We start from the raw sequence: 23,103 nt of genomic DNA, 5'->3' as shown, positions 1-23,103 counted from the left end.
GGGGCACCTGAGCAGAGCCCCGGAGGAACTGGGAAATCCTCGCAAAGACAAGAGAAGTGGGGGAGGGACTTGGCGCAAAAGCTTTAGAACTTCAGCCGAGGAACCTTGATTCAGAAGTTTCCCCACGGGCGGGGGCTTTCTGGAGGATTTCAGACCTTGAGTTAAAACTGCATGCAAATAGGATGTAAATAGAATGCAAATGGTCGGTTGGGAGCCCTTCACTGGGCCAGTTTTGTACCTAGACTGCGGAGTGAACAGTTTCCTATCTGTTCCCTGCTCTGTCTGAAAAGGGGTCAGCTGAGTTGGGGAGGGAAAAGATGGAAGTGGGAAGGAGTCGCCATTTGGGGCCCAGGCAGCAAGAAAAGCAGTTTTGTTAGAAAGAGAAGCTCAAAATCTTTATTGGTTAATGTGTTATTTCAGTAAATATGCCAGCTACAGAAGTGGCAGATAAGCCCCTGCTCTCAGGGCACTGGGGAGGTGGGTGAACACTAAATAAGTAAATAAATAGTAAGTAGAGAGAACTTCTGATTGGGATAAGGGCTGCCAGGAAAAGAAAGCAGAGTGCTGTAAAATAAAGTGACAAGAATATGTACACATAAGGGAAGACTGTTCTGGGGAGTGACATGTTAGTGGAGCCCCGCAATGGGGGAGGGGGCACTGACAGAGCAGGCGGAAGACTGAACCAGGCAGAGGGCACCGCAAGTGCAAAGCCTTGGAGGTGGGAATGAGCGTAGAGAAACTGAACAAAGGCCATTGTGGCTGGAGCTCATAGGCAGATGTGGAGAGCGGGGTTGGAAAGGGGATGGCAGGGACCAGCCAGACCACGATCTTTTGGGCCGTGGAAAGGAGTTTAGGTTTTATTCTCCTTGGACTGGTGAACCCTTGCAGGATTTGGAGTGGAAAGCCACGAGATCTGATTTTTAAACGCTCCCCTGACCTCTACAAGGAGACGAAAAGCAGCTTCCCTTTCATTCTGCCTCTGGGGGTGGCAAGGCGCCGGGAGCCTCCGAAGGGGACCTGTGAGGACTGCTTTGAGCCTGGCTGGCCCTGTAAGCCTACGCCAGGGGTGGGTCAGGTTTTAAAACCCACTTCCCACTTTTAAGCAGTTTTTGTCCACCCTAAATGGCCCCCACCCAGAGCCCAACGCCCCATAAACACTTCCATGCAGAGCTTCCTGGGGGTTCTGAGTTAGTCACATTTTCTTCTCGGAATTACAGCCTTAGAGGAACCATCCACCCTGGAACCGGCAGCCAAGGATGCAATTTGCATTTAAATGATTGCTTTTATTTACAGGGTTGGAGCTGCTTTGCATATTCATGGATCACGGAGCCTGTGTTCTGGCAACCCTGTTTACTAACCTGTGAGGGTTATTAAATCCAAGGGCCCCCAGATAGGCTGGTGGTCTGGGCGGCCTTGGGAACTGAAGATTATGAGATGGTGTAACTTGCAAAAGATATCAAAGGGTTAGATTGCAGGTCTGGGAAATAGTTTAATGTCAGGAAACCTTGTAACAGTTTAATCCCTCTGGAGCAGGAAATGCACCAGCGGCTATAATGGGAGTGGGCAGGGACAGAGTGTGATGCTGGGGTGTGTGGGGGGACTGTCTCTGCAGCCTTATCCTGGCCCTCTGTCCAACAGAGCGAGTCCAATCAGGGGTGCAGTGGCCTTGAGGTCAGCAGCTGGGAGAAGTGGGTTCTAGTCCCAGCTCGGCCCATCAATTCCAGGAAGCCTCTGGCCAAGTTGCATTACCTCTTTGTATTCCCAACAGGACAATGGGAATCGTAATTGTAATAAGCCGGGACCCAGTGCTCCCTGTCTGCCATGCTGAGTACTTTCTAAGTACGTTTCACATCAGCCTTATGAAAGTAGCACTATTATTATCCTTGTTTTACAGAAGAAGAGACTGAAGGTCAGAGAGGTTAAGTGAGTAATGCCCAATGTCACACAGTTCTGTCTGACTTTCCTCCAACTGAGGTCTTCCACTCTTGAGGAGACTGATGGGAGTGTAAATCCTGTGCCAGGTATTCATCGGGTACTGAACTGTTAGACATGCCCAGGGCTAGGAAAGCCCCTCCAGATCTGTTTAGTTTTTCTTTCCCTTCCATGCTCCAGCGCCTCCCCCCTTCTTTAGAGAAGGTGGGTTTAAGATGCCTCTGCTGGTAGCTGCCGAGGCGAAGCAGGTCATAATGGTGTGTTCCAGAGCAGTTTTGTACATCTTGTGTCTGCTTTCATATGGGTGGATGGCAACGTGGGGATGCTAGTTCCCAGGAGAATGGCTGGTGACTGGTTTCTGGGTGTCTGGCTCTGACTCCTCAACAGGGACACCCAGTTTCAGGGCACGCAGGCTGGCCTCAGGTCCTCCAGCACCAGTTCCCCTCTGGAAAACTACCTTCACAGCAAGGCTTCCATTTAGAGCACCTGCTGTGGGGATCAGGAGAGTTTGGGAGTTTCCAAGATAGACCACCCCCAAAGGCTTCTCCCCGTCACAACAACTCAGGGACCTCTTTGCTTGGTGTGTGACTGGGGAGGCTGGAAACCAGTGGTGGACAAACACCTGGGTGAGCCCCTGTTTCAGCCCCATCTCCATGGCAACCACCCCTCCTGGAAAAGCAAAGTCAGAAAAGCTCATAACCTCAGAGCATTCGCCAATCTTTTATTTAACAGACGCTTTATATAAGTGCTTACCCCATGTTACCTATTGTCCTAAACTCTAATTATTAATTATTTTAATCCTCACAAGAACCCTGCAAGATGGGTATTATCACCCCCATTTTGCAGATGAAGAAACTGAGACAAGTAAGGTTAAGTCAGCTGCCCATGGTCACAGGGTTCTAGCAAGTGCCAGGGGCAGAACTTGAAACCGGAAGTTTATACTGCTTGGCGAGGACTGAGCCTGGGAGAACCAGCCCTGCTTGTGGCGTTCAGGCAGGCAGCGCTGTCCTCGCACAAGGAATCTTGCCTGCATTCTTTCCAGCCTCTGCAGGCCCCAGCTTGCGAGAAACATGCTGCTCCAACACCTGCCGGTAGCTTCTGGCCCCTCTGCGGGGAGAGAGAGAGTGTGTGTGCGCGGGCCTGCATGTGCGATGCAGTGTTTTTAAGAGCATCTGAATGAGTCACATTTCTGGGAGCCTGGCTGGCAGCAAAGTAATTAGTATGTGAGCCGAGTCTTGCACATTCATCACTTTATTCATTACTCCTTTTGAGGAGCTGCATGCCTACATCCCACGGGTTTGTTGCCATGTATTCATCCCTTCCCAATCAGCCCTGCCTTGCGGCTGACTCCAAACCTCTAATCTGGTTTTGTGCAGTTTGGGGTTCCTGGAGAGCTGCTCCGTTCTCAGCAGCGGGGAGGCCCCAGGTGGCTGAGGGGGCAGGATGGGGCTTACCTGACAGTGGGTTAGATGGAGCGTGAGTGGGCACTGCCCCCTGGGCCTGGGGCAGGGATAGTGAGGCGGAAGGTGCCGGGCCATCGTCCAGGCTCCCCCACTGCATATGTTCGTGCTTCTCAAACCTCGGTGCACCCAAGCATCTGAGCACACCTGGAGCTTATCGTAGGGCTGTGGAAACACAGGTGGCCAGGCCCACTCCTGAGAGTCTGCATTTCTAACAAGCTCCCGAGCGATGCCACCGCTGTTGCCAGTCTGAAGATCAGACTTTGACTTAAGCCTCTCAGGCCCTCAGTCCCCTCCTCTATAAAATGACAATGAGAGCATCTTCCTGCCAGGTGACATGAGGGTTGGAGACCACGTTTAATCAGTTGATTGATTTAGTAACTGGGCCGTGAGCCCTGCCCATGTGCCAGGCACTGGGGAATCGGTGCAGAACAAGACAGACAAGAGCCTGGGTGTGTGGGATCAGACCAAAAGAGTAATAAAATAAAATATTTGAAAATTGTGGCACATGCTATGAAGATAAAGATCAGGAGTATTGGTGTAGAGCCTAAAGAGGCAGAGGGAACCTAATTTAGATAGACTGGCCAGCAAAGGTCTCACCGGGTGACATTTCCAGAGCCCTGGTCTGTAGTAAGAGCCCAGTAACAATAGTACAATTGTCTGTCTCCTGGCTCCACCGCTTTCTAGCTATGTGACCTTGGACAAGCCAACTGGCTTCTCTGTTTTATTTCCTGTGAAATGGAGATAGTAATAGCACTTGCCTCATGGTGTCATTGTCCAGATGATAAGGTATTAATATATGTGAAGTGCATAGAAGAGGGCCTGGAGCATGGTAAGCATTATGAGAGTTAACAGTCATTGTCGCGGTCACTATGGCAGTAATAGAAAACTCTGCAGGGCAGAATCCCCCAGAAATCCTAGATGAGCTGGACTCAGCTTCATTCCGTGAGGTGGTGTGCGGCCTTCCTCCTGTTCATCCTGGACATTGTTCTGTAGAACAATGGCTGTCACCTCATGGGCAGCTTTAGCAATGATAATGACCTACTTGGGACAGCTGGACCCTATCGAAGCCTCTGGCTGCCTAGATGTTGGGTAGGGAGGGCTTCCTGGAAGAAGAGGGCCACATCATGTGGGAGGTATAATAGAACTTCTTTGTTAGCAAGTCACATAAACCCGCCTCAAACCGGCTTAATCCAAAAAAGGGAAGTTAATTGGCTGCTAGAACTGCAAAGACCAGGGTATCTGGCTTCAGGCATAACTGAATCCAGTCTCTCTGTGTTTTAGGACTCTGGTCCATCACGTGGCCGTTACCTGTGGGTCAGCTTTACTCTCAGACAGGTTCTGTCCCTGTGATGGTAAATAGGTCCTCTCCAGCCCCAGGTGTACATCCTTTTAGCTTATTAACCCCGATAACAAGAGAAAAACTCTTTCCAGTTAATTCTAGCAAAAATCCTAAAGCTGATTCTCATGGGTCTGGTTGGGGCCAGGTGCCTGTTCATGAACCAGTCAGTGTGGCCAAAGGGTGGGCTAAATGCTCTGATTGGCCAGGCTGGGTCAGGTGCTTGCAGCTGGGGCTCGAGGCGGCTCTCCAAAGGAAAATCAGGAGCTGTCTTCAGAAATGAGAGAAACGGGCGCAGGACAACAAAAACAACAGCTGTCCCAGAAGGAGAGGGTTCCAACCTTAGGAATGAAAGCAGAAAGCAAGAGTGTATGTATTTCCCATGTCAGAAAGGAGTGGGAGCTAGAGACCTGGACCACAGCCATAAGAACCTGCACAATTTCAGAAGCTTGGTCACCATCTTGATATTTTCTTCATCCACACTGGTTTCCTGTTGTGGTTGGAAGGACAGTCAGGAAGGGGGACGAACTGGTGGAACCAAGTCCCAATTTGTAGGCAGGCCTGGAGAGAGGAGATTCCCCCAAGAGAATGAGTGGAGGCAGCTAAAGAAGGCCAAGTTCTTGCGAGGAAAGGACCCGGAGTGCAGGCCTGAGGCTGAGAGGCCTGGCTGGTTTCCTGGCTTCACCCTCATCAACTGTGTTCTCCAGTGTATAAACCAGGCTTTCTCAACCTCAGCACTGTTGACACGTGGGGCCGGATCATTCTTTGTGTTGAGAGCCATCTCAGGCATTGTAGGATGCTTAGCAACTTCCCTGGACTCTACCCACTAGATGCCAATTGCACCCCACCCTCCCCAGTTGTGACAACCAAAAATGTCCCTAGACATGCCTCAGTGTCCCTTGGGATCAAAATTGCCCCTGATTGAGAACCACTGGCCTGCAGGTGGGTGGGAGAGTTGGGGAGAGGGTTGGTGGTCAAGACTCCAGAAGCACATTCCTACCCGTCCTCTCCCAGCCACCCTGGAGGTGAGACTGGCTGATGTGTGACCTAGAGAGGCTGCATGGGGTGCGTCTTGTTGTCACTTGCTGAGAAGCCTCCTAATCACATTTGCCATTGATGAGAAGTCTAGGGGAAATCCATTGCACTGTGTCGGGGGCCTGATGGCATTTTGTTCCAGCATATCCGGTTCTTAAATTTTGATTCCCAGTGTGCTCTTGTGAGATGCAGCTCTGGCTAGGACAGTATTTTTCCAAAGGTGGTACGTTGGGATATGCCAATGGGTATGCAACATGAGTTCCATCAACAAGTATTTCAATGTGTTGAGTTTTCTTTTGAGTCAATTTCAAGGACTTGGTGAGTCAGTTAAGTAAATAACCTACAGGGGGTTTGTAGACAAGGTGTAAATAGCTGAGGTGGCACTCCAGTGACTGAAGTAGCAGAGCCCCGAATAGTGGCAGGACCATGGGCCTGATTGCCAGTGTCTGGGGTGCTTGTTTCAGGAGCATCTCTTGCCAGACGCCCTCCGTTCCCAGTCTGCCTTCTTTCATCTATAGGCAAAGGAGCTGGTCCATATAGCACCAGGCTCCTTCTCATTCTGCAGCATCAATAATTTATCCCAGTTGATGGCCTTGCGGCCAAGGCAGGATCAGAGCTGCTCACCGTGTCCCATCAAGGAGCAGAGAGAGAGGTGGTCGATACCGCATTTACTTAAGAAAGCCCCAGGGATGTGCTGAGCTGCCCGGGAGGTGGCTGGTTACAGCCTCACTGTGGGTGGAGCTAAGGCCGTAAGTCTGGCTTAAGACGCCTGGGAACACGTCACTGCAGAGCTGTGCAGGCATGGCTTTCCCAAGGCCAGGCTCCCTCCAAAAGCAAGGAGCTGGGGGCTTCCCTGGTGGCGCAGTGGTTGAGAGTCTGCCTGCTAATGCAGGGGACACGGGTTCGAGCCCTGGTCTGGGAGGATCCCACATGCCGCGGAGCAGCTGGGCCCGTGAGCCACAATTGCTGAGCCTGCGCGTCTGGAGCCTGTGCTCCGCAACAAGAGAGGCCGCGATGATGAGAGGCCCGCGCACCGCGATGAAGAGTGGCCCCCGCTTGCCGCAACTAGAGAGGGCCCTGGCACAGAAACGAAGACCCAACATAGCAATCAATCAATCAATCTTTAAAAAAAAAAAAAAAAAAAAAGCAAGGAGCTGGTGGCAGTGGGTAGAGGAAAGTCCTGGTGAGAAGTCTCGTTCACTCAGTATTTAGGAAGCACCTAGTACGCTTTTATGCTAGTACTTGACCAGCGGTGCTCATCCTGGTGATTTTTCCCCCCAGGGGACACTGGCAGTGTCTAAAAACTTGGGAGGTTGTCACAATTGGGGGAGGGGGTGTGCTTCAGTCACCTAGTGGGTAGAGGCCAGTGATGGTGCTACACATACATCCTGCAATGCACAGGACAAACCCCAAAACAGGGAAGAATCAGGTCCGAGGCTGAGAAACCCTGGTTTATGCTGATGAACGAGACAGACAGTGTCCCTGTCATCCTGTAGCTAGTGGTGAAGAAAGGCAGGAAGGGAGGAGAGGAGGAAGGGACAGGAGAAACAAAGTAAACAGGCAAAAAGATGACAGATACGATTAGAGCTAAGAAATAGATGAGAGGCACTGGGGGAGGGGATGGGGGTGCGACCTTGGCCAAGGTCTGAGTGGGTGACATTAGAGCTGAGACCAGTGTGGGGAGGAGCAGCTTTCCATAAAAGCAGGGTGCGGAGGCTAGTCTAAGCAGAGGGAGCAGGAGGGGAAGACGAGACTGGGGGTAATAAGCCCACCTCCCGGCTGCTGTGTGGACTCCGTGAGGCACGGAGGCATCCGCTGCAGAGGTGGGCTGGCTGGAGTGAGAGGATGGGTTCTCAGCAGATATTTGTGGGAGGGGTGGGATGTGCGAGGGGAGAGGAGGGAAAGGGTGGAACCCAGGAAGACCGTTCACGCTACATTTGAAACGCTGGGAAGCTTCTAAGAGGGGATGCGTCTAGGAGCTGAGTGGTGTGACCTTGGGCAGGTGTCCCAACCTCCTCAAGACTGTTGCGTCACCGGTGTGAGGACTGGACGTGTCGAGTGCCTGGCCGAGCGTGAGTCATCGGTAAATGTCCGCTGTTAGCGCTGAGAGACTGAAACGGGTGGTGGGTGCCCCTCTCCCAGCAAGCGCTCGGCCCATGACCATCTCTTCAAGTCTCATTTTATTCCCTGATTTTTGAAGAGGTCAGACATGGCCTCAAATTCAAAGAATAGGAAAGAGTATTCAGAGAAAGTGAGTCCCCCTCCCATCCTCTCCTCCAGCCACTAGCACTGACGGTTCACGGCTGTTCACTGAGCCCGGACTAGGGGGCAGATGGGGGCCGAAATCCACCCCCCCTTCTCCAGGCTGTGCTGCCTGGAGAAGGGGGCTGGCGGGTTCGAAGTGAGGTGGGTCTTCTTAAAGAAGTCAGGAGAGTGGGAGTCTTACAATGAATTGGTCTTTTCCCCCCAACTCTTCTGGAACGTTCACGGTGTCAGAAAGAAAGATGAGAACCCACCAGGTGCTGGCTTTCCTCCTGCTCTTCGTGATTGCCTCCGGGGCCTCTGAGAACACCAGCACGTCCCGGGGCTGTGGGCTGGACCTTCTCCCTCAGTACGTGTCCCTGTGCGACCTGGACACCATCTGGGGCATCGTGGTGGAGGCGGTGGCGGGGGCGGGCGCCCTGATCACACTGCTCCTGACGCTCGTCCTCCTGGTGCGCCTGCCGTTCATCAAGGACAAGGAGAAGAAGGACCCCGTGGGCCTCCACTTCCTCTTCCTCCTGGGCACCCTGGGCCTCTTTGGCCTGACGTTCGCCTTCATCATCCGGGAGGATGAGACCATCTGCTCCGTCCGCCGGTTCCTCTGGGGCGTCCTCTTCGCGCTCTGCTTCTCCTGCCTGCTGAGCCAGGCGTGGCGCGTGCGGAGGCTGGTGCGCCACGGCAAGAGCCCGTCGGGCTGGCAGCTGGTGGGCGTGGCCCTGTGCCTGATGCTCGTGCAGGTCATCATCGCCATCGAGTGGCTGGTGCTGACCGTGCTGCGCGATGAGAAGCCGGCCTGTGCCTACGAGCCGATGGACTTCGCGATGGCCCTCATCTACGACATGGTACTGCTCGTGGCCACCCTGGGGCTGGCCCTCTTCACGCTGTGCGGCAAGTTCAAGAAGTGGAAGCAGAACGGGGTCTGCATCCTGGTCACGGCCTTCCTCTCCGTGCTCATCTGGGTGGCCTGGATGACCATGTACCTCTTCGGCAATGCGGAGCTGCGGCAGGGAGACGCCTGGGGAGACCCCACCTTGGCCATCACGCTGGTGGCCAGTGGCTGGGTCTTCGTCATCTTCCACGCCATCCCAGAGATCCACTGCACCATCCTGCCCGCCCCGCAGGAGAACACACCCAACTACTTCGACACGTCGCAGCCGAGGATGCGGGAGACGGCGTTTGAGGAGGACGTGCAGCTGCCGCGGACCTACATGGAGAACAAGGCCTTCTCGATGGACGAGCACAACGCAGGTAAAGTGGGCACCGCCCCGCTGGGTTAGGCTGTTCTTCGCAAAAGTGCGCTCTCCTTTTTCTCCACTGGGGGTCGGTGGTCCTGGGGACGGTCCTGGCAGATCAGAGCCTACGGACATTGACCGCTGTGCTGAAACTGGCCCAGAGATGCATTCTTATTTAGCACTGTCAACTAATTTAGTATAAAAAGCCAGGTTTCTGGCCTTTTTTGCAAAGTTGGATCTGGCAGTGCTGGGCTGCCATTCCCACCTGGCAGCAATCGTGTGACGCTGGCTGGAAAGGCTCTGTCTCTTACCCCTCGCCGAGTTGTGGTGGCCCTTTAGGTGGGGATCCACTTTCCCTTCACCACACTCCCTGTCCCGGCCGCTATAACATATCAACATGAAGCCCCTCGCCCCCTGGAAGTGTTTAAGTTTGCAGCCCATGTGCTAGATGGATGAAGGGGATGGTGAGGGGCAACGTTCCAATCCCCTCCCCTACCTCTGTCTCCAGGAGTGTATGAATTTGGGCCCTGGAGTAGGATGTCTGGGTTGGGATCCTGCCTCTGCCGCTTCCTAGATGTAAGGCTTTGTGTACCCCATAGACCTGTTGAGAGAGGTGACATACTGAGGGGCTCCCACGGCACCTGGCTTGTTGGATGTGCATCTTGGTTGGGTTCCCCTGAAAGCAGAGCCTGCGATGTTGTAGGTGGTTTACTTAGGAGGTGGCCCCCGCCAGGGAGAACGAGGCTGGGAAGGCAGAAACGCCAGAACAAGAGCATCAAAGAGCTGGTTACCGCCATGGGTAGCTGGGGCTCATCCCTGCCAGGGACACGTGTAGAACCTCAGAATCGATCTCTCTCCTATCTCCCACTGTCATGAATGTCTCCCAGGGCTCCTGTAAATGGGCTGAACAAGTTCCATTAGCCCGCACAGCAGAAAAGAGATTTGGTGGGCACTTCGAGTGGAGGTGGTCTGAGCACCCAGGCTGTCTGCCACCGCTGCGGCGGGATTCCCAAGAGGGAAGGGCCGAGAGGAGGCGGCCCAGGCCCCAGGCGCCCCTGCTGTAGATGCTGGAGAACTGTCTCTTACAATTGTTGCTTAAAGCAAGTCGGCTGAGCTCCCAACACTTGAGATTAATTAAAATTGCCTTTTCCCAGTTACCTAAAAATTTATCAGGAGCTACAGTAATAATAGCAGCAGTACCAGCAGCAGTAGTAATAATTAATTACCTAGTATAATCATTTATTGAACACTACCTACATGCCAGGCACTATTCTAACTTCTTAACCTGCGTTATCTCATTAGTTCACACCTCCACCTGATGAGGTAGGGTCTGTTATTATCCCCATCTTACAGATGAATAAATGGAGGCTGTAAGAGGTTCAGTCTTGCCTGATGACATACAGCTAGGAGGTGGCCCATTCCAGATGGCCGTGGTCCCCTTTTCTGTGATGCTCACCCAGGTGCCTGGGCAGTGCCCACTGTCTGGTCATACTACGAAGTCAGCCTTGTTGGGTTGAGTGCCGAGGCCCAGAGCACAGCCACCCACCCCTGCAGGCAGGGGGAAGCACATCAAGCCACCAGGTCCTCCAAGGCCACCCTCAGCCCTCCTCCCCACCAGGATGTGCCCAGCTGCTTCTGATCCCCTGCTCCTGGCCAGACCCACTGGAGAGAAGGACAGACTTTCCCCCCCTCCTGCAACCCCACCATGGGTAGAGTCAAACGTCCTGGTGTGGCCTTTATCAGAGCTGCTCTCTTCTTACTGGAAAGCCCCAAGCCTGCAAGCCTCTGTTTGTCAATAGATTTGGCAGGGATGAGCCACAGCTCTGGTGGGGCTGGCTCTGTGGATTGCCAGGAGAAGATGAGGGTCAGAATGGGGGTCATCACTCACTGGGAGGCCAGAGGGCCCCTCAGGGCATGTGATGAGCAGAGGCCAGGCTCCTGGCCAGCTCCTGGGGTCCTGGCGGAGCCACCTCTTCCTTGGCTTCTCCTGGAATAGGATCCTCTGTATCTGAGACCCATGGACTCCCCTTGGACCTCAAAGGTAACAGGAACTCCTGAAATGGATGTAAATTTTTATACATTCAACTGGGAATTAGTCTATTGCTTTGTCAGATTCTCAAAGCCATTCATAATCCCCAGAAAGTTAAGAACCAGTGTTGTTGAACCTGATAATCTAGTTTACTTGCAGTGAAAGGGGGGTGCTAGAACTACACAAGTAGTAGGGGCTTCAAAAGTAAGGATGGCTAACCCCTACTGGGTGCTTACCATGGACCAGGTACCATTCTGAGCATTTTAGCGGCTAATCTCATTTAATCCCTACAATAACCCAGTGAGGTCCATTTTACAGACAGCAAACTGAGGCACGGAGAGGCTGAACAACTTGCCCAAGAGGCAGAGCCAGGATTTGAACCCAGGCGGCCTGACTCGAGAGCCCACACACTGATCACTCTGCCACAGAATTTCTCTTCTCTTCTTAAAGCACTTTAGTGTCCCTCATCTCACAGATGTGTCAGGACACTCTGAGAAGACAGGGATTATAAGTCCTATTTTACAGAGCAGGAAACTGAGTCCAGGAGTGTCAGGCAACTTCTTCAGGCTCACAGCAGGGCTCACAGCAGAGCAGGGAGAGAGAAGGTTGGTTTTCTGAATCCCGTGCATCCTTTCTTGTGAAAATGCATCCAGTACGTCACATCCATGTAAGATCCAGAGATCTAAGGGATTTGTGACCCACGTCAGTACCAGCAGTACCAGTGCTGGCACAGGGCGTGATGGGGTCTCCAGAGGTGCCCCACGGGCCCGTCTGTTTCAAACACTATGTTCCAAAGCCAAGGAGGTTGTCCCTCCTTCCCCTCTTTATTTTCCAAAACAAAAATACCTTTATTATTCCTTTCTGATGAGAAAAGATCAACAATAATCAGGTAGGAGTTCAGCAAGTGAAAATAATAAAAATTGCTCAGAATCCCATTGCCCAAAGGCAACTGCTGCTGACTGTTTGCTCTCATCTTGCCAGACATCTCTTGATGAGCGCGCACACACACACACACACACACACACACCCCAATCCCGTAGAGCAGTTCTTAACCTGTCTGCACGTTAGAATCTCTTGGGCGGCTTTAAACAAATTACCAGTGCCTGTCCCTCATTCTGATTGAGTAAGTCGGTTTGGGCTTAGGTATTTTAAGCCCTGCAAGTGCTTCTAAGATGTAACCAGGTTGAAACCACTGGTCTAAGTGGTTTTCTGCTGTGTGCTTGCTTAAAACAACAGTATATCATGGAGGGAGGCCTTTCCAGGTCAGCGACAGCAGAGCTACAGTATCCTTTTCACGAGGCAGAGATTTCTAGGAGGTACCATAATTTATTTTTCTGATCTTAGCTGGTGAATATTCTGCTCGTTTCTGGCTTTCCGTATAAGTAATGCTGCAATGAACGTTCTTATCCATTCATGTTTGTGCCCTTGATCAATTAACTCCTACACATGCGTCAAAAGAGTCTGCACCTTTCAATCTTGATATATACTGCCAGATGCCACCCCACAGAAAGGTGGACTAATTTAGTCTCCCCTGAATAATTATATGAGAGCCCCATTTCCCCACCTCTTCACCAACCTTGGATGTTGTCAGACTTTTTTTAACAGCCCAATTTTGCATCCTCCCAAATGTGTGTCCGCCAAAATTCACATGGGCACGAGGCAAAGCCAATTCCCGTGGAAGGCTCACAGGGAGAGACTAAATTGTCATCCTGGCTAGGACTGTCTTTGTTCTAGAAACACTACTTTGCTGGCTGGGGAATGCCTGGGCACCCTCCCTTGCCATGGTGAGAACAGCTGTTCTCATCTTTGGTCTGACCTCAGCCAGCTTGTATTTTAGGGAACCAGGCCCCACAAGGGGCCTTACCCGGGAGCTGCAATTGGCCCTGTTTCTCCTGTATTTTATCTAGCCAGCCTTTCAGGCTCTGTACCCTTGAGAGTCCATCCCTGAAGTCGAGATGGGAAGGGCATTCCCCAGGCTGGCCTGTGGCTCAGCCACTGCTCCCTTATTTCCTTCCCCCAGTGAGACCCCAGATATGTAGGACTTCACCAGCCTGCTGTTTCTTAATGAGTATCAACAAGGCATGAGGGGGGCTTCCCTGGTGGCGCAGTGGTTAAGAATCTGCCTGCCAACGGGTTCGAGCCCTGGTCCGGGAAGATCCCACATGCCGCGGAGCAACTAAGCCCGTGTGCCACAACTACTGAGCCTGCGCTCTAGAGCCCGCGAGCCACAACTACTGAAGCCCACGCGCCTAGAGCCCGTGCTCCACAACAAGAGAAGCCACCGCAATGAGAAACCCGCACACCGCAACTAGAGAAAGCCCGTGTGCAGCAACAAAGACCCAACTCAGCCAAAAATAAATAAATAAGTTAATTAATTAATTAATTAGAAAACAAGGCATGAGGTACGTGATAGAAGATGAAAATACACTGAAGGATATAGCACTTCAGATCACATTTTGGAAAACGTTAACACGGTACGTTAAATGTTCACCTTTCAAAGGAGCAAGAAAGAAAGGGGTTCTTTCTTCTGTTAGGGGATTTGGGCTCTCTGATCTCATTAGGCCAAGGGCTATTTAAACTCTGCCCCTTCGCTTCCCAGTGGAAGGCCCTGTGTCAGCTTTGGGGGCAAGGCGAATCTCGCCTCACTTGCAGAGTCTAAACAGGAGAAGACTGGCATTTAGCCTATGATCTTAGATTCCTGTTGGGACCTCCTTATGGATGAGCCCTACTTGCCTTTCAGAGCTGACCCAGGTCAGAGTGGAGTGTTAGTTGGGATTCTTGAAGTTGCAAATAATAAAAAATCTGATCTGAAGCAATTTAAGCAAAACAACACAAAACAACAATGAACTAAGGTACTGGGGGTCAGGCTTCAGAAATGGATAGATCCAGGAAGCTCAAGTGATGACAAGATTTGGTCTCTCTCCATCTCTTGGCTCTGTTAGAATCCTGGCAGTGCACGGCTCTAGGCTTACACAGAGTCCCAGCAGAAAAGAGGAACATTTCCCAGGATGCTTGAGTAAAAATCCCAGAATTAGCTCTGACTGGACCTGATTGGCCAGGCCCCAATCATATGCCCACCTCAAGGCCAGGGGAGGAGACAGTTGTGGCCAATACTCAGGACCTGGAATGTGGGAGGGATGTTTACCAGAGGAGAACAGCAGATAACCACTACACAGAGGGATCCTTGGGCCAAGGCATCCCACAGATGGCCTGTAGAGTCTAGCCTTTGTTTTTTGAAGCGAATGGTTTAGAGCCAGATTCCGCCACCATAGCCGGCAGGGTCTCTGCATTATGAGGAAAGCTGTGCTGTTTGGAGCTCCCTCTCTTCAGGGAGGCCTCGGCTAGGAATTGGGACTAGGGAGAGTCCATGCACTCTGTGCCCTCGGCCGCTTCTCTGCTTCCCAGGAAGGTCATCTTCTTGTCAGCCTGTGCATGGGAGCTCTTGAAGGCTTGGAGATGCTAAAGCAGAGTCTGTTTTGGAACATGCATTCCCCACCCTGCCTTGGTTCAGTCTGGGCTGAGCTGCCCCTAATGCAAGGGTCCCCAACCCCCAGGCCGCAGACTGGTAGTGGTTCTTAGCGGTCCGTGGCCTGTTAGGAACAGCAGGAGGTGAGCGGCAGGCCAGCGAGCGAAGCTTCATCTGCCGCTCCCCAACGCTCCCCATCGCTCCCCATCTCTCTCCATCGCTCCCCAATGCTCCCCATCTCTCCCCATCGCTCCCCACCTCTCCCCATCGCTCCCCATCGCTCCCCAATGCTCCCCATCGCTCCCCATCTTCCCCCCATCGCTCCCCACCTCTCCCCATCGCTCCCCATCTCTCCCCATCGCTCCCCAATGCTCCCCATCTCTCCCCATCGCTCCCCATCTCTCCCCATCGCTCCCCAATGCTCCCCATCGCTCCTCATCGCTCCCCAACACTTGAATTACCATCTGAACCATCCCCCCACCTCCAGCCCCGCTCCAGCCCCCACCCTGCCCCTGGTCCGTGGAAAAATTGTCTTCCATGAAACCGGTCCCTAGTGCCAAAAGGTTGGGGACCACTGCCCTAATGTCACTTAAATTCAGATTGCTTCTAAGTAACTAAATGTGGTAGTTAAAAACAAAGTATTTGGAGCCAGAATAGTGTGATGGTCAAGAACACAGATTCTCTCTGCTTGGGTTCAAATGCTGGTTCTTACCAGCTGTGTGACCTTAGGCAAGTTACCTAATCCCTCTGTGCCCCATGTAAAATGGCATCTCACAATTGAGAAAGACTTTTGTTTTGATTTTTTTATAGTGCTTCTTGTTTCTCTGTTATTTCTTAATGGACTATTTTTTAGAGCAGTTTTAAGTACAGAAAATTTGAACAGGAAGTACAGGGAATTCCCACCTGCCCCCTCCCCTGGTTTTCCCTATTATTAACAACTTGCATTAGTGTTACATTTGTCGCAGTGGATGAATCAATATTGATACATTATTATTAATTAAAGTCCATAATTAACATTTTAGAGGTCACTCTTTGTACAGTTCTATGGGTTTGGACAAATGCATGATGTCATGTCTCCACCATTATAGTATCACCCAGAATAGTTCCAATGCCCTAAAAATTCCCTGTGCTCCCCCAAACCTTTGGCAATCACTAATCTTTTCACTGTCTCTGTAGTTTAGCCTTTTCCAGAATATTATAGTTGGAATCATACAGTGTGAGTTTTTACCGCCTGGCTGCTTTCACTTAGTAATATACATTTCACGGTTCCGCCAGGTCTTTTTGTGTCATCTGATTTTTCTTCACCAAAAAAAGGAAATTTAGATGTCTAAAAGTACACTGCAAATAAGAAACACCATTTACTCTCCTTTCAGAGGTAGAAAGTGATGACATATTTTGCTATCTTTGCTTCAGATCTCCCTTTTTTTCCTGTCTAGAAATGACCCCACTCATGTGTCTGGGGCCCCTCTGTCCTCTTCCCCGTCACTTTCCCCTGAAGACGTCCAACCTCTACCATGTACTTGTGGTCCAGGTTCTCAGGGTTGCCCACCTCTGTGTGTATCCAGAAACCGTGTTGGACAGTGTGGTGTTGAACTTGTCAGGGATGGCACTCGGTAGTGAGGAGGTCTTTTGTCAGAAGAGACCTTCTGAGGGATGCAGGCGCTCCCACATCACCCATGGCCCACGGGGGCAGGGGAAGGCCGGGCAAGGCTCTACCCGGGGTCCCCTCCCTGAGAGCCGCCTGCGCCCTGGATTCTGCAAACTCCCCAACCCCCCTGAGACGGGTCAGGCTCCAAGAGAGCCAGAGAACAAAGCGCCTTTGTGACTTTTGTTTTGAATCTGGCTTGTGACAAAGGCGAGGGGTGGGGGTGGGGGGTGTGTGCCTGGAGCGTGGTGTTGATGCAGGGGAAGAAAACAAAATTCAAAATTGTGTCTTTTTTTTTTTTTTTTTTTTTGGTGTTGCCTTTCCCTCCCTCCCTCAGCTCTCCGAACAGGATTTCGCAATGGCAGCTTGGGAAACAGACCCAGCGCTCCGTTCAGAAGTAATGTGTATCAGCCAACGGAGATGGCGGTTGTGCTCAACGGGGGGACTGTAAGTATCATGAGGTGATGTTTTGGCAGGAAGCCTAGGAGCGGTCGGTGCTGGGGGGCAGCTTTGATGGGGACACACCGCTCCGTGGAGGTGGCTTACAGGGCTGCAAAGCCAGCGGCTCACGTCGACACCCCTTGCGGCTAGGATGCATGCGGTGCTTCTGTGTTTCTTCCTTCCTCTCGACCCCCTTTCTCCATGCACGGAACATCCACCTGTACTTAGCTGACCGTCTGTAGATTCGTTTGAAAGAGTCCCTGTTTCTTGGGGCTCTTGCACCCAGTGAATTCTCTGGTTTTCATTATACAGAAGGTGCCCCCCTCCATGCTCTCCTTCAGAAGTGAGTTTTAGGAAAAGCCCAGAGTTACGAAACCTTGGCAGATTTTGCTGGCATCCAACCTAGTTGAGCCCTCCGTCCCCTGCTCCTCGCCTCCACACCGTGCCCCAGCTGGGTACTGGGTTCCCCCAACCCCACTTCTTAAAAAATTTCTGAAGAAACTGAAGTAATTATCATTTCTCTCCCGCGAACACAAAAACAGGTTTACTATCTGATGCCAAACAGACATTCAGCAGAATTGTCACCATTTACATTTTGCCTCCGTGGACTTACATCATTTTCTTTCTCTAGCAATCTAAAAGCTCACTCTCATTCCTATATTTAATTTCCAAACATAGCTACATGCTTCTTTCAGAAACAACACATGAGCCAGTTTACACGTGTAAATTGGATTTCCATTCTTTATATCATGTGCCAATTCCATAACTCACCCTGAACTTTTTTTGTTTTCAATGTGAGTCAGGGATGGTCTTTGATCTCTAGAGGGAACTCTGGTTTTCCTGGCCTTCAGACGGTATGCGATGCCTCAGTTTGCATTGGTGTGGAATGGGCTCAAGCAAGCAGGCTCACGGATTGCGTTTGTGAAGACCCCCAGCCATCCACTGGCCTGTTCATTGTTGGGCACCAAGAGAAGCCTAAGTTTCAAGCATTCGGCCTGTGTTTTAATAAATTTAGTTAGAAAACAGCCCCATCAGTCATTCTTATCATTCTGATAAACCCTCTGATCAGTCATTCTTAAGCCCCCCTGGTCCGGTCAAGGCCAGTGTGCATAAAAACACCCTGGATTTAGAAAGTGAGGTGGGGTTCTGGGTAAAGAAACATATTTGTTCAGGTTCATGATTATGGAAAAGGGCAGCTGGCCTTCCCAAAAATGGAGCATCGTATATCACACATAGTGGTTGCTGCTTTTCCTGGGAATCATTCAGCCCAGAAAAGACAAGGTAACTTATCAATGGTACATTGTTAACAAACTGGTTTCTGACATTGACGTTGCAAAGCACGGAGTTCTTAGTGTGTTATTCCTGTTTCCAGATCCCAACTGCTCCGCCAAGTTACACTGGAAGACACCTCTGGTGAAAGACTTTAAGTTCCAGAGAATAAGAATCTCTCTTACCGATTTTATTCCCTGGCCGTGTCTTTCTTGAGGGAGAAATCAGTAACAGTAGCTGAACAAGGCCGCCTCGCAGCCAGGAGATTTGGAAATCCTAGACAAGGGGATTTTGTGTAAATGTGAACACTGCTGAACTGAAAAGCTAACACCGACTGCCCTCCCCTCCCCTGCCCCTCACACACACACACACACACACGCACACACACACACACGCACACGCACACACACACACACACACCTAATACCAAACCAACCTCAAACCCTGCAAACTAAAGCAAAGCTAATTGCAAATAGGATTAGGCTCATTCGAACATGTGGCTGGGAAGACTGCTTCATCCTCTGGGTGTAGAACAGAACCAAGTTCACAGCCAGTGGGCCAGGCTGATGTTGGTTGAACATGGAGATCCCACACCATCGCCCCTCCCCAGCAAGTGCTGGACCTCAGGCAGCCTCTTGGAGATGACCATTTCACTGAGGAGGAGGAGGAGGAATTGTGGCTTTCCCACAGGCCTGCCTCTTGGTTTTCACATTTCAGGGGGGTCAGGAGCAGTTAAGGAGACTGTGAGTGTGATTCCGAGGCGAGGCCCAACCGAATCATGGGGAGAGCTTTAAAAGCAGTGGTGGAGGGGGCCTGCCACGTGCCAAAGAAGAAAAGGCTGTCTGGGAGTTGAAGGGACCATCACACTTAGAAAGTGGCAGCCAGCCCCTGTTCCTTCTCTGGGCCTCTTGCTCTGCCGTCGATGGCAGGAAGCAAGCATGCCTCCTTCTGCGGGGCAGTTTCTGGCTGGGGCAGCCGTCTCTCCCCTGATCACCTCTCCCTCTTCCCTCCTCATGAGTCTTCCTCCAGCCCTTCCCCAGTTCTATCCCCATGTCCATTTCAAAAGCTCAAACGGGGCCACCAGCTCAAAGTGCACTAGCTTGGCCAGGAGGCCAATGCCACAGCAGATTTTCCATGATGCTGTCACCTGGCAGGGGTGCCCCAGGGTGGAGCGGTAACGCCTGCTGCCTAGGAAGCAGTGAGTTCTTGGGTCTTCTACGCGGATGTAGTGAGCGGTCCGGGGGGGGTGGGGCACGTGAGGGTTTCTTGCTGCTTTGGGGAGGGTATGGGGGACATTTTTGTCTTGGTTTTCTGCAAGTTCCATGAAAATGGTTCTCTTCAAAGCCCATTGTTTCTGTCATGGTTTCCGTCTGTCCTCAGCAAGTCATTCCTTTATTTGGCATTTCGAACATCTCGGCCATTAAAAGCCCCATGTTCTCTGCACTGTTTGGCCAGTATAATCGCTAGCAATGATTCAAAGCAAAGAGTTTTAACCTGACGGCATGGAATGTATAAATGAGGGTGGGTCCTTTTGCATATACTCTAATCACTGTATTGCTTTTTTCTATAAAACCAACCCATAAGCCTTTAACCTTTAAAGAAAATGAAAAAGGTTAGTGTTTGGGGGGGGAAACTGACCTCTTCATAAGCCGATATGTCTGAGCTGAGTATGTTTTAATAAACCTTCTGATTTTTCTCGAGGCCCTAGTCTGCTGTGTCCCATCCTCGCCCTCCCCCGCCCGCATCCTTGCAGAGCACCGGGGTAGCGAGGCCAATCTGGCCACCCCTGTGTAGCCCTCCTTCACATTAGCGCATTTCCGTGTGTTGCCAGCATGGGGAAGAGGGAGCGTGGCACCAGAATGCCGCCCCTACCTGACCTTCGGGAAGCGCCCGCCTGCCCCACCCCCGGAGCACGTGCCTGCTTCTAGGGAGAGAATCCCATCCCAGCCCTCTGTGCTAGGAGGGCCACTGGGTGGGCTGGAACTTGGAGTATGGGGGCGGGGGGTGGAGGGAGAGAAGCTAGGACCCGGGGTGGAGGCGGATGCATGCAGACCCAGAATTCTGAAAATCACAGAAATCTCCGAACACCTCGGTCCCATCTGGTGAAAAACGGCCGTGTTCCACGTTCTCGTGCCGGGAAACGGTCGCTCACCCACACTCCCTGGACTCCTTCAGAGCTCTCTGATCCCATCAGCGACTCAGGCTGCAAGAGCCCCCCTTGCAGAGGGGAGAGCAAACATGGTCACGTCCTCTCTAAGTTCTTGGCGGTCCAGGCGTGTCAGGTGGCGCAGCATAGATGGCTACAAGCGGAAAGGAACGTTTCACCACCGTAGAAATGGAACCGGCTTTGAGCCACAGGAAACCTCACTTAATGAGACCTTTTTCTTTTCTTTTCTTTTTAAATCTCTGGTAGTTTTTGCACTTCTGGGTTTTATTTTATTTTGGCTTTGAGGTCAAGAGTGGGCTGAATGCTCTCCCAGTGAGGGTGGAGACGGGGAGTGAGGGGAGAGGGCAGAGAACTGTTCTTCCAATGACTTCACCTGAAGGGTGCGAAAAGACATCTTTGCCAAGAGACTGTGGCAGCCAGCTGCCCCCATGGAGTGAAGTTTAAATACAAAATTAAATGGCACCTCTGTTTAAGGTCTGCTTATGTAAACAAGACATTGGGGGAGGATGACTTGGAAGGAGAGCCTGTGTGATCAAAACACCTAATTGTAAGCACAAATCTTTCCAGGTCCAGTTATCAAACTCACCTTGGGACTATAAGAGCCACTCTTTCCCCTCTAATAGAAAACGGTCATTCTGTGCTGGATTCCTCCCCTGGAGATGGAGTGGAGGGAGGGAAGCAATCGGCCCCAAGAATTGACAAACTGGGAAGTTTTGTGTGTCTCAAGGGCTGCAGATTTGGTTGCTGAAAGCTGGGGAGTCACTGTTTTAGCACAGATTCTGTCAGGGCCCACAGAACGTGGGCAAAGTGGGAGTGGTCTTCCTGGTTAGGCAAGGCTGAGTTGAACCCCGAACCGAAAGGGAGCATTGTGGCTTTTATAATCCAATGATGCAATGATTATACCAGCTTACAGGAGTTCTCAGCAGGTGCTTTTTATTCATTGATAAAGAGCTAAGGCTCGTTTTTGATAGATAATATATATTTATTAAATGTATTAATGTGTGTTTTATAATGTACCTTTATCCTCCCCTGGCTGACTGTTGCATACTTTAAAAAAATCGTTAAAGAAATTTCAAGACAATCAATGTGTACCATAAACGACTGTATATAAACATTACAAATTTAAAAGATTGTAAAGCATGGGCAAATAGGTTTTATTTTCAAAATGCTGTTCTTAACACAAAAAATAAAGGCTTTACTATTTACTTAAGACGTGTGGTAGCTTGTCAAAACAACCCAATACAACTACTTGGCTTTCAGATCCGCCTGGAGGCTAAGTCCGTGGCATTTTGAATGGGAGAATCCTGGTTAACAGCAAACTGCAGCACAATTGAGGGTAATAAGTCAGTTTACCCATAAAATGAGGAATTTCTATAATGCTTTAGGGCCTAGACAACAAAAATTCTTTATCTTTATTGTTGTCTGGGTTTAAGTGTCTTATCTTGATGCAGTCAAAGTTAAGGGTCAGTCTCCTTGGGAAATGATCACAGGCAATAATGACTTTTTTATGAAAAGAGTACTCACCAGATAAACTTAAAACCCACTGCAGAGGTTTGGGACTTTATTTTAAATATGGATCTTTGCAAAGGTGGCCAAAACTGGGAAACTGGTAACTAGAGAAAACTTCAACATCTCTTGGAATCAGAGTTCACTGTACATTTTAGCAGTGGTTGGTGTAGAAGAATACTCCTGAAGCACTGATGAAATATACGGATGAAAGAATAAAACTGGGGGATAATGCAGAAAGTTAAAACTAGTACTTTCTTATGATAAACTATTTGCACTAAAACATGTTTGCAACGAAAAGATTCTTATCCGAATGCACCAAATCTAGTTGTTCAAGAAAGCACAATAGAGGAAGCATAACTTGAACATTTTCCTCAAGTGGGGTAATTGGAGCAAAGAGGGGAAAGATATCGACAGCTGTTAAGGTTGTGCAGTCTTAGCTGTAGCCTCTTCTCCATCCTCCATTTTGCATTTTACTGCAAAGAAATGAAAGAGAAAGTCAGGGTCAGTCTACAAGCCTAGACAGACTTGGCATCTGGAAACTGCAGACTTGGATACACAGAAGTCAGTTGCTTCGAAACCCACTGAGCGGCTGCGATGGTTCTGGTCCCGTGGATCTACAGGGGAAGAACACAGGGCCTTTGTCCTCCACCGGCAGCACCTGGAGTTTCAAGGCCACTTCACGTAACGTTCACGGCCATTCTGAGTTCAGTTCAGAAGAAGGTCAAAAGTATGCTTTGCAGGTCGGGGGCACTGAAGGAAGGAAGTTTTACTAAAGATGATGACAGATTCGAGGCTCTTGACTCAACCAAATCTGTCACCACTCACCCTGTTCCCCCCACACCCAAAATTAAAAACTCAGGACAGCACTGGGGTCAGTTCAAGGCCACAAGAGAATCTTTTCTAGTCTTTTATGGTCCAGACAAGAATGTGATCCGGGTGATTTCCTGAGTCGGCCAAACAGGAAAGTTAGCTGAACGCAGAGCAGTGCATTATTTGTAAGGGAAATTGTCCCAATAGATAAAAGCCCCTTCCCCCAAATACATGGAAACCCAGTCCCCTGGTGGGTGGGAGATCCATTTGGAAAGACCCTCTCTTTTTAATAAATCTTCGCTTCTAGTGTCCAAGTTAATGCCTGAAGGGTTATTCAGAGCAAGGCTGCAGGCTCTGGTCATGCTTGAAGAGCAGTGTTCGAGTAGAAAGGGTGTTGGGGGTTGGTACTGTGTAGAGCAGAGGTTTCAGTCGAGCCTGACCTCCCAGTGGCTGAGGGCACACGCTGGCCACGGACCCCATCACATGCAGCGCAGTGGACTAAACAGG

At 50.7% G+C, this 23,103-nt stretch overlaps 1 protein-coding gene across 5 annotated transcripts in view; it reads left to right on the top strand.

The window, feature by feature from the left end:
* The window catches only part of GPRC5B (G protein-coupled receptor class C group 5 member B), a 54,250-nt gene that overhangs the window by 1,180 nt on the left and 29,967 nt on the right, over positions 1–23,103 (top strand). For 2 of the 5 annotated variants that reach the window (XM_082362575.1, XM_082362572.1), the window contains exons 2-3: positions 8,263–9,276; positions 16,738–16,847. In XM_082362575.1, the coding sequence (XP_082218701.1) occupies positions 8,271–9,276; positions 16,738–16,847 (1,116 nt within the window). In that variant the 5' untranslated portion in view covers positions 8,263–8,270. Of the gene's footprint in view, positions 1–8,262; positions 9,277–16,737; positions 16,848–17,644; positions 19,811–23,103 lie in introns of those variants that run through there. The other 3 variants (XM_082362574.1, XM_082362571.1, XM_082362573.1) reach the window with 3 other exon arrangements.

Source organism: Balaenoptera borealis, assembly GCF_965194805.1.
Source record: "Balaenoptera borealis genome assembly, chromosome: 16".
Classification (NCBI taxonomy): domain Eukaryota; kingdom Metazoa; phylum Chordata; class Mammalia; order Artiodactyla; family Balaenopteridae; genus Balaenoptera; species Balaenoptera borealis.
The sequence above is the reverse complement of the archived record's forward strand: the minus strand, read 5'-3'. Positions and strand labels throughout refer to the sequence as shown.